The sequence below is a fragment of the Talpa europaea genome, assembly GCF_964194135.1.
Source record: "Talpa europaea genome assembly, chromosome: 6".
Lineage (NCBI taxonomy): Eukaryota > Metazoa > Chordata > Mammalia > Eulipotyphla > Talpidae > Talpa > Talpa europaea.
In genome coordinates, this window is record NC_140072.1 from 24,861,374 (window position 1) to 24,876,480 (window position 15,107).

General features: G+C 35.7%; 1 protein-coding gene across 1 annotated transcript in view; it reads left to right on the forward strand.

Annotated features, from left to right (window-relative positions):
• Positions 1 to 264: 264 nt before the first annotated feature.
• EML4 (EMAP like 4) overlaps positions 265 to 15,107 on the forward strand; it is a gene marked incomplete at both ends in the record, with an annotated part of 81,771 nt that continues 66,928 nt past the window's right edge. Inside the window, 2 exons of the mRNA XM_084234941.1 lie at positions 265 to 331; positions 10,093 to 10,275. Coding sequence (XP_084091067.1) covers positions 265 to 331; positions 10,093 to 10,275 — 250 coding nt within the window. The remainder of the gene's footprint in view (positions 332 to 10,092; positions 10,276 to 15,107) is intronic.

Below are 15,107 nucleotides of genomic sequence, written 5' to 3' on the forward strand. Positions count from 1 at the left end.
TTTCTTTGTCTCTATATAAATAAGTGGAGAACTTTCCTTTAGTTCAGGGAGCAAAGGGGCAGGAGAAGAGCTATCTTAAGAAGTTTTTATTTGTGCCAACATAGAAGTACTTTGTGGTAGGCCATCTGTACTGGGAGGATTTCCTCAGAATGTAAAGTATGTCGTGAGATTTAGAGAGCCGGGATTTTCTCTGGAGCTATCTGGGAAAGCAGCAGGAAACGTAGACAGCACTGGTTTATGTTGCTTGTAACGTAGGTGGCAAGAATGGAAGACAGTTTGCCCGGTCTCCCTTCAGTGTATGGTTCTTCTACACTTACGAACTTCTGCACTGGTAATGTATCTTTCCTTTCCTGGGAATTCATATCTGTCTCATAGACTTTACTACTTGTGACAAAAGAAGTCTTAAACTTGAGAATGATTCTAAATTCCTTCCTCTCCCTTCCCCCTTTAAATATATGTGTCAGTAACAGCGTAAATATTTGCCTGCATACTTCTATAAAATATGTAACTCTATACCCCTTTATGAACAAATATACTTCCATTGTAAGGGCAGAGTAGTCTTTGTATAACTTGTTTTTTCCCTGCCCACCCCCCATCCAAGGGTGGTCATTATAATATTCTAGAGGGAAAAAAATAAAAAGGAGCTTTCAATGGAAAATAATAGAAAAATGCCTCTTGATTAATACCAAATCAGAAATTGTGTAATTAAACCTAATTTTTGTTTCTATTAAGCGCATCCAGACAACTGCATAAAAATTAGAATTATCTGAGTATGTTTTTAACTGAGTTAAATTAAGTAAGAATTTGGGGCTGGGGGAGGCCTGTTTAATAATAAGTGAGTAATTCTGGTGATAGAAGGAGTAAAGTTCTTCCCTGGGACCAGCCATCATGCTTAGAGTGCTATAGCAAAAATAATTTTTTGCTTTCCTTTATATTGCACAATTTCTCTTATACTTTATGGTAGTAGATGAATTTTTGGTCAGAATACATTGTAAGGAAAAAAGTTTTTAGAAATAGAAAAATAAGTAAGCAACATTATTTGTTATTTCACAGAACCAGAAATTAATCTTGTTTTCATATAAATATATTGCTAACATGAGGTAATATTGTCATTTACTAGAGAAAGAAAATTTGGAAGCTTTAGCAGTTGAAATGCCTTAACTAAAGCTGCTTTTGAGAGAAAACTTTGACTTTTGAAAGTGGAATATTAAATAAGAAATACTAATTCCTACATAAATGAATCTTAACATGAGCTGTGATTTCGTGAATATAATTTCTTATGGTTTATTTCCAAAAATAAATTTTAGCTGTTATAAACTACATAGCTCATGACTTTTTTTTTTTTTTTTTCCTTTCCTGGTGGGACCCTAGCTGGTGGCCCGGGATCGAACCGGCGCTGCAGAGGCTGTGGGCAGTCTCACAACCCAGGGCTCAACCGCTGGGCCGCTGGGGAGGCCCTAGCTCATGTCGTCTTGATAGAGTACTTAAACATTTATGTTTTTATGTGACAGTATTAAAAGATATCTAGTTCCATTTTAGAATAAAACTAAAAAATGATTTAAGTTTCTGAATGCATTCTTTTTTTTTTTAAGACTTATTTATTTATTCATACAAGCACTGGGTAATCAGAAGCGCAGGAGGGTGAGAGAATTCACCAGAGCCAGAGTGGAGAGCAGAACAGGCAGAGTGACGAAGTACACTGCTGAGGGGAGCGTGGGCAGCCGGAGAGGTCTGTGCGCTATGTGGGACCCTTGCCCAGTGGCCAGGGATCGAACCTGCGCTGCTGAGGCTGCAGGCAGCTTTACAGCCCAGAGCTCAACTGCTGCGCCACCAGGGGAGGCCCCTGAATGCATTCTGATGTAAATTTTACCAATGTGACAAATCAGTTGTGATTTTGTTTTGTTTTGTTGTTTTTGAAAAAATAGTGTTTAAAGATGATCTTCCTTTCTATGTATTGTATTGTTTTTTCTGTCTCAGCCCGAGAATGCTTTTTTATATGTCATATATTTTTTAAGATTTATTTATTTATGCATACAAGAACTGGGGTACAGGCCGGGGGGGGGGGTTTGAGAGGATTCACCAGAGATGAGTGGGGAACAGAACAGGCAGATTGACTGACATACACTGCTAAGGGGAGCAGTGGGCAAGTCAGGAGAGGTCTGTCTGCTGCGCCATGTGGGCAGTTCCCTGGCCCAGCTGGGAATCAGACTAGTGCTGCAGAGGCTGCGGATTGCTCCATAGGCTGCATCTCAACCCCTTGCGCCACCAGGGAGGCCCTGTATATCATATTTTTATTTATATTTTACAGAAATGTTTTCATTTACGTGCATAAAAATCTACAAATTCTCCAAATTGGTGTTGAAAATTTAGGCACATTACTAAATAGGTTTATATTAGAGGCCAAATTAACTTTGTTTTTCTTTACTGAGAAAATATTTAAATTTGTTTACAAAGAATTTTTTTCAAGATTTATTTATTTGTTTGCTTGTTTGTTTCTTTATACAAGCTCTGGGTACAGTCAGAAGTGCCGGAGGGTGAGAGAACTCACCAGAGCGGGGAACAGAACAGACAGACCGACCAAGTACACTGCTGAGGGGAGCAGCGGGCGCAGCAAGAGAGGTTTGCGCGCCATGTGGGACCCTCGCCGGCGGCCGGGGATCAAACTGGCACTGCAGAGGCTGCGGGCAGCTTTGCAACCCACAGTGCTCAACTGCTGTGCCACCAGGGAGGCCTTCTTCTGCCTGTTTTTTTGATTGGGTTGTTTAATTTGTTTTTGTTGAGTTGTGTGATTTCTTTGTGTGTAGATCTTTGATATCAGTCGCTTATTGGATGTATGGTTTGCAAATATTTTCTCCCATTCCGTGGGGCATCTCTGGTTACTGTCTCTTGCTGTACAGAAGCCTTTTAGTTTGGTATAGTCTCAGCTGTTTATATTCTCCTTTGTTTTCCTTACTTCTGGAGATGAGTACTCAAAGATGTTTCCGAAGTTTATGTCATGGAGTGTTTTGCTTTTGTTTTTTTCTATATATGGTACAGTTTCAGGTCTTACATCCAAATCTTTTATCTATTTTGATTTTATTTTTTTGCATGATGTGAGATAATAGTGTAGTTTCATTCTTTAGCATGTGGCTGCCCAGTTTTCCCAGCACCATGTATTGAAGAGGTGTTCCTTATTATAGTGTATATTCTTTACTTCTTTGTCATAGAATAGTTGACCATATATGTGTGATTTTATTTCTGGACTTTCAATTCTGTTGCATTGGTCTGTGTGTCTGTTTTTGTTCTGGCACCATGCTATTTTAATTATTATGGCTTTGTAGTACAGTTTGAAGTCCAGAAGTGTAATACCCCATTCTTCCCCTTTTCAGTCAGTAGATCTTTGGTCATTCAGGGTCTTTTGTGATTCCATACGAATTTCGGCCATGCTTGTTCCATTTCTTTGAAGACCACCATTGAGATTTTTATTGGAATTGCACTGAATCTATAAATTGCTTTGGGAAGGATCGTCATTTTGGTAATGTTGATTCTTCCAGTCCATGAGCAGGGAATATCTTTCATTTCTTTGTGTCTTCTACTTCTTTTAACAATGTTTTATAATTTTCCTTGTATAGGTCTTTTACCTTCTTTGTTAGGTTTATTCCCAGGTATGTATGTATGTATTTATTTATTTTCTACAGTTGTAAAATGAAATGGTTTTCTTCCTCCTCAGGCTGATTGTTTGCATATAAGAAGGCAACTGATTTTTATATATTGATTTTGTAACCTGATACTTTACTGAACTGGTTTATTGTTTTAATTAAATTTTCCATGGATTTTTTAGGATTCTCTATATTATATCATCTGTAAATAATGACAGTTTTACTTCTTTTTGCCCAATTTGGATTCCTATATATCCTCCTCTTACCTAATTGCTCTAAATTTGTAATAGTAGTGGTGAGAGTGGACATCCTTGTCTTGTACTGGATCTCAGTGGAAAGGTTTTCAGGTGTTTTTTTTTTCCATTAAGAATGATGCTCTGGGGCCGCCCTGGTGGCTCAGTGGTTGAGCACTGAACTGCAAAGCTGCCCGCAGCCTCTGCAGTGCCATTTCGATCCCCGGCCGTTGGCGAGGGTCCCGCATGGCATGCAGACCTCTTCTGCCACTCCCGCTCCTCCCCTCAGCAGTGTACTTCGTCAGTCTGCCTGTTCTGCTCCCCACTCTGGCTCTGGTGAATTCTCTCACCCTCCTGCGCTTCTGACTGTACCCAGTGCTTGTATAAATAAATACATAAATCTTAAAAAAAAAAAAAAAGAATGATGCTCTGGATTTCTGTGTCTGTTGTGATTTCTCTTTCATCAATGATCCTGTTTGAGTTTTCTCCCTCTTTTTCTTTGTGAGCCTAGGTAGGGGTTTATCTGTTTTGTTTATTTTTTCAAAGAATCAGCTTTTGGTTTCATTGATCTTAGGGACTGTCATTTTGACTTCTATTTATTTCCTTCTACTTGCTTTAGGTATTTTTAATTCTTATTTTTCTAGTTTCTTGAGATGAGAGATTAATTAGGCTGTTTTCTTTGGCTTCTCGTTTCTTGATGTGGGCCTGTATTGCTATATACTTCCTTCTGCTGTGTTTCATACGTCCCACACATTCTAAAATGTGTCCTCATTGCCACTTGTCTCAAAGTATTTTTTATTTCTTCTTTGATTTCCTTATTAATCCAGTGGTCTTTCAGTAGTCTATTGTTGAATATGTTTCTTGGTATATATGTACAAGAGCAGAGATTGGGAAACCAGGCGTGGCAGACCATATGTTTTGTAAATAAAGATTTATTGGAACATAGCCAGACCGAATTATTTACGTTTATCCAGAGCTGTTTTTTTGGAAAGGCAGGTGTAAGTAATTGCTACAGAGAATATATGGTCTTCAAAGCCTAAAATATTTACTCTCTGGCCCGTTACAGAAAAAGTTTGCCAACTCTGTTATAGGTCAGGATATATACATAAACCTAGTAATGGAATTGCTGGGTCTGTAGGGTGTGTGCATTTTTAGTTTTGCCAAATGAAGCCAAACTTATTAAAGCAGTTTAAGTCCTACCAGCAATGAATACAAGTTCATGTTACTATGTATTATGGGGAATACATGATACCATTTATTGTCACATTTATTTTGCCAGTTTTATACCATTTACATTATAATTGTGTGCCATGTTAGGAAGACAAAGTAAGCCATTTGAGAAAGATTTATATAAAATCATTGACATCCAAAAGGTGCTAGAATGTAGAGGAGTATCTCATTCTGACAATGCTGAATTGCCAACTTTGGGATATTTAAAATAGAATACAATATATTTATCTCTGCAAAGGTGACACATATTACTTGGCAGTTCAGAAGCTAAATTAAGTATAATTCATTTTAGTAACAGCAAGAACACGCAGGTATTGTAGTTTTAGAACTATAATATGGTTCTAAATATAGTGTTATATAAAGTTTTATTAGTTACATACAAATTTGTATACAAATTTCTAATTTCAGATCTCTAATCTCAAATCTTTAATAAGAGATTTAAAGCCCATAAATAAATTAGGCTCATGGGTAAAGAGATAAATGGGTTTCCTTCTCCAGCCCCCCTCATGAGTTTAAGAAACCTTGAGAATTCATTTGTAATTCATATTTTCAAGGCTAGAACTATTTTGAGAAGGAACAAAGAAAGGAGGAATACCATTGTGTAGGGAAAGGAACATTATATTATAGATGGATTAACAAAGGGAAGTTTAAAACCTCCCCAAAATAGATACATTCTATTTACTGAACAGATGTTTTATTCCTAAAAGTTTATTATGAATGGGAGTGTGGTCCATTGGAGATTGTTAGAGAAAAAAAATAAGAAAAAGATTTCAAAATGGAAAGAGTTAAGAGAGATTGTTTCTAAGAGTCATCTGAGGCAGGAGCTCTAACCCATTTGCTTTGTGATCCTAAGTAATTTACCTAATTACCCCATAGTCTTAGTTTACTTTTCTATAAAATTATAGTGGGAGGGAGGGGTTAGTCTTTAAGGTAGACTCTATGCTAGCTTTAGTAATCAGTGAATGGAAGTTTAATTACTTTATGCTTTAGTATCTTCCTTTATAAAATTTAAACAAATTGGAACTCTGTGCCTGGCAAAAATTTAAGTCAAGCTTCAGAAGCAATGCATTTTTACTTAAACATGAGTTTAACACATGACATGTTTTTATTGTGAAATTCAAATACAGAAATACTTAAATTAAAAAGCAAAAATTCCCCTTTATTCTTTTCCCTTTAGTCTTAGTCTTCTAGTCAGAAGTAACCTAATTATCAGCTTGACATGTATGCTTCTAGTCTTGGCTTTTCTATGTGTACATTATCTATATATATATATATAAATAAAATTTTTATTGATTTTTATAATTATACTTTTGTGTGTATTTTACTAAAAATTATTCAGTACATATTGTTTCACAATTTGCTTATTACACTGAAGTTGCCTTGTAGATTTAAAATTTTTAGCTTATACATCTAATTGTTTTTAATTGTTGCATGATTTTCTATGGTATGAATGCATCATAGCTTATTGACCCCCATCTATTGATTGTAGGTCATTTCCAATTTTGTGGCAATAATATACAGTGTATTAATGAGCATCACACTCAGGATAGTAACTTTTTGAGCCTTCATTAAATGACAGTGCTAGTGCATTATTTCATATAATAAGTCTCAAGTTGAGATAAGTACTAATTAGCATGAAGAAATTATACATGAGGAAGCCAGTCACAGAGTTACAGTCATGCACTATTCCAAGGCTTTTATTGAATTCCCAATGAGACTCATGCTCCTGAAAAAATAAAGAGCCAAAATTTTAGACAAGGTTATAGAGTTTTAGAGCTATAAGGAAATGTAGAGATCAACTATATGTTCCTTTGCATCTCCATAGCTGCTTAGTGCCCCTATAATTAATCATCCAAACTGGGAAACTTGAGGATAAAAGGAGAGTTATAATAATATTTATACTGAAATAGCAGGCATATTTTTCCTGCACAGGCTAATATACATGGATAACTTAACCCGAACCTAGACCATCATCACCTTTCACATGGATTTCTGCAGTTGGTTTCCTTGCATTTACTCTTACCTATTTCTAGTCTATTCTCACACAGCAGCCAAAAAGACCTTTTTAAAACAAATGTTTGAAAATATCATTCAACTCAAATCTCTTTTTAGGCTTTGTGTAAACATGTATTTATTGGTCCCCCTGTGATTGTTAGACTGCAACATGAAATAAGGGCACCTAAATTGTGAATCTAGAGTTCTGTGTTTGAGTCTTAGATATCAAGACTAGTTTGGTGACCTTGGACAAGCTATTTAACTTCTCAAGCTGTTTCCTCAAATATAAAAGTGCAGATAGTGTGAGGAGGGGTATGACGTAGTAAATATGAACAGTACAATATAAATGCAGGACATTGTTAATAGTTAACTTTGTGCTTATTAAACCCTTTGAAATACTATCTTTGTGTCTTATCACAGTATCTAGCAGCTTGTGGTAGGATTTTTATAAGCTAAACCTTAACTTTCCCGTGACTATCCACATTTCAAAAAGTAAAAACCTAGTCATATTTAAAAAACAAGCCTTCAAGAGTTAAGTGACTTACAAAAGTAAAAGCTAATTATGTCAATACTAAAACACAGAAATACAGTAAATTTGGTGTAATTGTTTGATAATCTTTCTACTGACTTCCCAAAAGAGTTAAACAGATTAGGTTTATAAAAATCAAGTATTTACCTATGATTGTTATTTAAATATGTAACTCATCCATCATGAATTGAGGACAAATTAGAAAGGCCTATCCATATAATTTGTTGACTTAATCAGAATGTTCTGCTTACAAGTAATAGTTTGCAAAAGGGAATTTACTAGGTTACATCATTAGCTAGGAGGAATATTAGAACAGCTTTAAGAATTAAAGATCTACAGTTTCAGAGACTAGAACTGGAACTCAGGACAGTCAGGACTCTATTAGTGGCAGTTCTAGGTCTGTGTCCTTACAAGTGGTAAACCAGGAAGGATGGTCACCACCTCTTTTTGGAAAATTTGAGAGGATTACCTTTGGTTTAATGCATAGCTCACTATCATTCCTGTAGTGCTGTTAGATAGAACCATTTGAAATTGCTAAGAGTCATTCATACTTTATCAGCTAAAAAGACCATTTCATTAGTTCATCCTATTAATAATGTGGGGTAGGTAATAAAGAGTTTGAGTGTATCATTTGTTGACAGCCCTAAAGGGACCTCAAAAAATAGTGGCATTTCACAAAAGAGAAGACCTGTTCCTCTTACCGGAGAAAGAAAGCATTCTGGCTGATAAAAGTAATAGTGATTGTCATCTAATACACTTACAAAGATAAGGAATTAGCTAGAATAAGCTAAAATCTCCAGAGAAATGACAAAGACCTCAATCAAAAGCGAAAGAGTAAATTGTTCTTACCGATCCTTTTCTTAATCATCTCGGAGTTTAACAAATCTGCCTTTATATGTAACAAATATGCCCACATTTCTTTATACCCTTTTAACATTGCTGATGTATGTTAAACATTTATTGACTGTCACACATCTTTGGTACCTTTTTCATAAAAAATATTTGAAAATGGGGCCTCCCCAGTGGTGCAGCGGTTGAGCGCTAGGCTGCGAAGGTGCCCACAGCCTCTGCAGCGCCGGTTCGATCCCCAGCCGCCGGCGAGGGTCCCACATGCCACACAGACCTCTTCTGCTGCCCACTGCTCCCCTCAGCAGTGTACTTTGTCAGTCTGCTTGCTCTGCTCTCCCCTCTGGCTCTGGTGAATTCTCTCACCCTCCCGCGCTTCTGACTGTACCCAGTGCTTGTATAAATAAATAAATAAATGTAAAAAAAATTGAAAATGAAAAATTGAAACTCAAGTGTAAAATAAGTTGTTTATGGTTATGCAACTACTTAGTATGGTCCAGAATTTGAAGTCAAAAATGAAGATAAAACCCAATTTTTCCTTCCATACTAGTTTCACAGAGATTGTCATTGAAAATACCTGTAAAGGCAGAAGAATGTACATATGTATGATTGACAGATATTTTGGCATCTTCACTGTTAAATCTGAAGTATTGTATTTGATTTTTAAATACTGAGGGCTCTTTTTTTGACTGAAACTTTGAGCTACATTTTCTATTTTAAAAGATGTGTGGCACATTATCTCAGTTTGTGGAAAATGACACACTGTGCTTTGTTGTATGAATGACTGACTCAATTTATTTCACAGTATTATAAACCGTTGTTATATAAGAATCAAAATTCCCCCAGAATTTCTCCACATGTGTTGAGTTAGCCAGTAACAATTGATCTTTCTATACACGTGGATTCTGACTGACAGACTGTGTGCTCTGAAGTTGCACAGCTTTGGAAATAATTTGTAATTGCTTTATAGCAAAACTTTATATAAATCATTTTGTTTTTGTTATATACCCAAGGTCGATATTGGTTATGTGCTTCATAGAAACCATACCTTTTTTTTTTTTTTTTTTTTTAAGAAGTTTGGGTGTTAGGTGGAGAGGAGTACCAAAAGACTTCCTAATTATAATACAGTTTTTGTGAGTATAATAGTTTTGGAGTATAGACAAAAGTAGAGTACTTTTTGATAATTAATCATGAAAGTGAGAGGGGAGGGGTTCCCTGTCTGATACAGAAAGTGAAAATGAAGTTTTATTTGTACTCCTTTTTTGTTTTCATAGAGAAGTATGACAGTCATGTGGTTATTAGGAAGGATGCTTTGAGTAGTTTGCTCTCTTGCAAATTATCATATTTCTATGAAGTCATATATTTGGGGAACATTTCTATAAAAAAACAAAATTATGTGAGGGAAATTTTCATAATTTTAATTGTATGTCAGATATATTAGCATTTAATATTTTAAATTAGTTGAAACAGTTATGAAAATCTTTACAGAAGTTAATCTGTTCAAAAATGATGGTTTTCATAGATTTTATATTTTAAAGATTCATAGATTTTCTAATTTGTCATTAGATTATTTCTTAATTAGTTGACCTGTAAAATATTTCATGTTTTCTTTATTTTATAGATGATAGTATTTCTGCTGCAAGTACTTCTGATGTTCAAGATCGCCTTTCAGCTCTTGAATTACGAGTTCAACAACAAGAAGATGAAATCACTGTGTTAAAGGCAGCTTTGGCTGATGTTTTGAGGCGCCTTGCAATTTCTGAAGACCATGTAGCCTCAGTGAAAAAATCTGTCCCAAGTAAAGGTAATTAAGTTTGTTGTAAAGTAATAAGAATCTTGATTTTAACTTTTTTTGAGATAATATGTAAAACTTGTACATTTTACCATTTAAATTTAAATTACATCAAAATTGGAAATATAAAACTATAGTTTCTCTTTGAATACTGTATAGTTTTTTTATTCCCATGTTCCTATTCCCATGAATTTCTGAGACTTTATTATTTATTATTTTAAATTAGAAATTTTTGTATAATAGCATATACTATTACATATATCATACCATTTAATACCACATACTATTACATATGTCATATTATTTGTGAATATAGTACCTTCCAATTACATAACAAATTTACTGTGGTGGGAATGGAATTTTATTTATGTCCCATAGTACTGAGCAGTTTATCTTGAACATAGCAGGTAAGCACTCATGTACCTTTTTTTTTTTTTTTTTTTTTTTTAAGATTTATTTTGACAAGCACTGGGTACAGTCAGAAGCGCGGGAGGGTGAGAGAATTCACCAGAGCCAGAGCAGGGAGCAGAACAGGCAGAAGGACGGAAATACACTGCTGAGGGGAGCAGCGGTCACGGCAGGAAAGATCTGCGTGCCATGTGGGGCCCTCGCCTGGCGGCCGAGGATTGAACCGGCGCTGCAGAGGCTGCGGGCAGCTTCGCAACCCAGCGCTCAACCATTGTACCACCGGGGAGGCCCTTTTTTTTTTTTTTTTTTTTTAAGATTTATTTATGAATACAAGAGCTGGGCTATAGATCATAGGTGTGGGGGGTGAGAAGATTCACCAGAGACAGAGTGGGGAACAGAACAGGCAGAATGACTGCTCCCCGCTGCTGAGGGGAGCAACGGGCAAGTCAGAAGAGGTCTGCTGAGCCATGTGGGTTGCTCCCTGGCTGACTGGGGATCGAACTCGTGCTGCAGAGGCTGCAGACTGCTTCATAGGTTGTGTATTAACACCTTGAGCCACCAGGGAGGCCCTTCATGTACTTTTAAAGTCAGTCTCCTTAGCATGTAAATTATTAAGCTCATTATAGTTAAATAGCTTCACTCTAAATTTTCTGTGGGTAGTAGCCAGCAGAATCCTGAAGGTTTTTAAGTTTAGAAACTTACTGCCAACCCCCATACAATAGGAATTTTAACTTCCAGATATTGGGAATTTTCACAAGTTAAAAGAAATAGTTATCAGGACCCTGTTACTCTTGAGTTTGGAGTAGATGTGGTGTGACCTTTCTCTTTCTCCAACCACCCAGAAAGAATTTTTTTTTTTTACATTTTTAAAAAAAGGACAGGTTCATTATTAGGGAAAAGAGAAAGAAAAAGAGAGGCACCTGTATAGCCACAGGTGGGCAGGAGAGCTGCCATCCAGAAAGAATTTTAAATTCTTTCATATTAATCAGCAGTTGAACATATTCTTCTTGGTAGAGTTAGATGGACATAGGCATGATTATCCCCATTCTGGCAATAGGGACAGTGAGAATATTCATTGACTTAACAATCTACACCACAATATATCGATGCAAATTCTTAACCTTTGGGGGTAGTCTTGACATAACTCATAGCTAGACAAAAGATAGTTAACAAGATATGAGGAGCAGATTTGGAAGAAAGATTATGAATTTAGTATTTGAATGTTGGGTTTGGGCCACATATGGCAAATAGCTGAATTACAGGTCTAGTGCTCTTGGGAGTCTTGGTAAGCAATAAGAATTGGGGAATATTGAGCTAATGGGTAGTTGAAGTCATAGAAAGAGGTTATAAAATAAGAAGGGTCAGGATAGTTTTATTAAGAGCTCCAGTGTTTTTGCATGCAGAAAGTGTGGTTCATATTGCTAGCCTCTACAAAGAGGTCAATAAAACAAAGACTGAGAGACAATCATTAGATTTGTCATATACGAGAATATTGAAAACCCCTCAAAAAGCATTGTTAGCAGAGAGAGCTTTGTAAATCAAATTGCTCTATTTTGAGAAACAGCAATTGAAGAGAATTGTGGGGTTATAATCACTCTTTCAAAAACTTCCTGAGAGGGGAGATGGTAGTAATTGAAGAAGATGCTAAATTAAAGGCCAGTTTTAATTTTAATTTTTTAAAGACATTGTAGACTTGAGCACAAAGATATGTTGAGGACAAAAAGGCAGCAGAGAGGAAGATGATATTGGTAGGGGAGGGCTGCTGATAATTGAAACAAATTTCCTGAGCTTTTGAGGAAAGATCTTAGAGTAGGTAAGAAACTGTTAGTCTTAGAGAAAAAGACTACTTTTGAAATAGAATGGAAAGAGATGAACTTTGGAAGTGGTAAAATATTCACAGTTGTCAGCTTTGGAAATTTCATTCCTTATCACTGTCTCACCTGGAGACTTTGATGCCCTTGGGGGTAGTAAATACTTGGAATGGTTAGAATGCAATTGAAGATCAGAGACTTATGAAAGAAATGTTAAGTGACCCTGAAAGTATTGAGGTGGGAAACTTTGGGGGGGGGGAGCATTCAGTCTGTCTTGTTTTGTGATTTTCATTTTTTGTATATCCCATCCTCAAGCACTTGATTAGATGTTCATTGTAGAGAGACAGAAAGATGACAGGATTGATCTTTTGCATTAGTAAGACAATTATATCAGTGAAAGAGGATAAGGGATTTGAGAGTTTGGCAAGTTGATAGAAGCCACTCTGGCTTATAATGTTATAATAAATTTTTAAAGAACCAACTTTAAGAACTGCCAAGATCAAACCAAGGAAAAAAGTTATCTGGTTATAAATTGATTTTTATAAGAGGATTTTTGGAGTTGTTCGAGTAGAATGAAGAACTAGATCAGTTAATGTGTATGTGTTATATGGCACAAAGGAAACTTAGATACCGGAGCTAACAAGAAGCAGGTTTATTGCACCGGTGCTGACTCAGCATTTCGCATCCAAAGGCTGAGCCCCATTCGTGGGCAGTCCGGGGCTTATATATACTTCCAGTTTTTACAAGATTCCAGGGGGTGGGTTTGCACTGGCAGCTGTACATGGTAAGATATGACGTGGCTGCATACCAAGAGGTGAGTTGTACAGTTGCATACCAAGGAGTAAGGGTCAGTAGTCATGGGAGCCCCCACCACCCCCAGGTCCATTCTGCCTCATGGCAGTACATGGTCTCACATGAAGCAAGATTCATACCAGGTATTAAGTTGCATACCAGGAACTGAGCAAAAGGTTGTTACTAAGAGCCCCCAGGCTGCTTATCTCAGGTCACTGTGCTTCATATGGACCTTACACCGAGTAAACTTTGCATGGAGAGCAAGTTTCCCCTCTGTAATTGGTGTATGTGCCATTAACTTCTCTTCATTTTAAATCCTGTAAGAAAAAAATGATATCGTAATGGGTTATTATACACAACATGAATAAAAATTATTTTTTAAATTGTTCATAGTAGCCTTTAAAATATTTTAAGTTATTATGCTAAAACTGTAGTACATTGATTGTAATTTTGTGTTGAGAAAAATATAAACGTTTTTCTCTTTTATTAAGGTAGTGTTTGTTTACATTTAACTCTTTCCTCTCATTTTTATTTACTAAGATATTTCAGTAAAGTATTTATAGGGACTTTTAAAGACTTTGTTTTCTTTGATATTTACTTATTTACTTAGCTTCTACCTGTTTCAGTGTCATAAAATACAAATATAATGAAATAGCTATCTTCTTTCCTACTCCCCAGGAACATACTTACTGTAAATTGTCCTTTGTAGTCCTTTAGTCACAATTTCTTTGTTTCTAAAGTGAGTTTAGGATTCCTTTTGTTCAAGGTTCTTTAGGAGAGACTTACCCACAGACTTATCCACAGTTCTGGAGCCACAGAGCCACCTACAGCTGCTACATTGGAACTTTTTCTTGCCACAGGGTACTCTTATTTTTCATTAACCTTATTAGAGCGAGAGTAGATTTTTTTCCCCCTCTGCATTCTACTTCCTAAGTTCACTTTCACTGCTCTCCTTACAATGTGTTAACACGATTACATTCTGAAATAGACTCCACAAGTGATTATTCTTTAAGTTACTTCGTTACCTTAGACACAGGCTTTGAAATTGCTGCTTACAAAATGGATTGATGGGAGGGATTGATCATATAATAATTTGGGGGAAATAATGTTTTAGAAATTAATGTGATTCACTGTTTACTGGAAAAATTTACCTGGCCAACCATTATTTTCCAATGTTGATAAAAAAGCATCAAGAGAGAGATATTTTTAAAGTTTCATTAATTTTATTATTGACAATTCTAAGCAGCTTTATCTTGGAATGTACATTACATATATATAAATACTATAGAGAGTAATTGAAAAAATATTAAGTCGTTCTTCACTGTTGGTATTTGTATATAGGCTTAAAATCAACTATCAGTTTTGATATTTAAAGGGATTAATGTATTTTAAAGGATTAATATGTTAGTGGAATGAATTTTTGGAATATTTTAAGGAAAATATTTTAAAGTAAAGTTTTTACCCCCTTCCATTAAAATTTAATGTTTCTGATGCCATGTAAAATGTTGTTATATTTATATGTGGCCTTTTTTTTTTTTAGTCCTCTGTAAAATTAGAATCTAATGTTCACTTTTACATAAATTACTGACAGGACAATAATCATTGTCATCTCCTTAAGATAGTCACATTTTCCAAAAAGTTTTTCTTTAAAGGTAAGAGTAAGCCTCCATGGATATATATGATACAACTGTTTTGTGAAACTGGTTAAAGGTATAGTTCAACTTCCTGTTGTTGAAGATAACTATTACTTTTGCAAGATGGCAGTTATTGTGGGGAAAGTAATATGACTTTAGATATGGCTAAACTAAATGTTAATTGTATCTGTGCTACTAT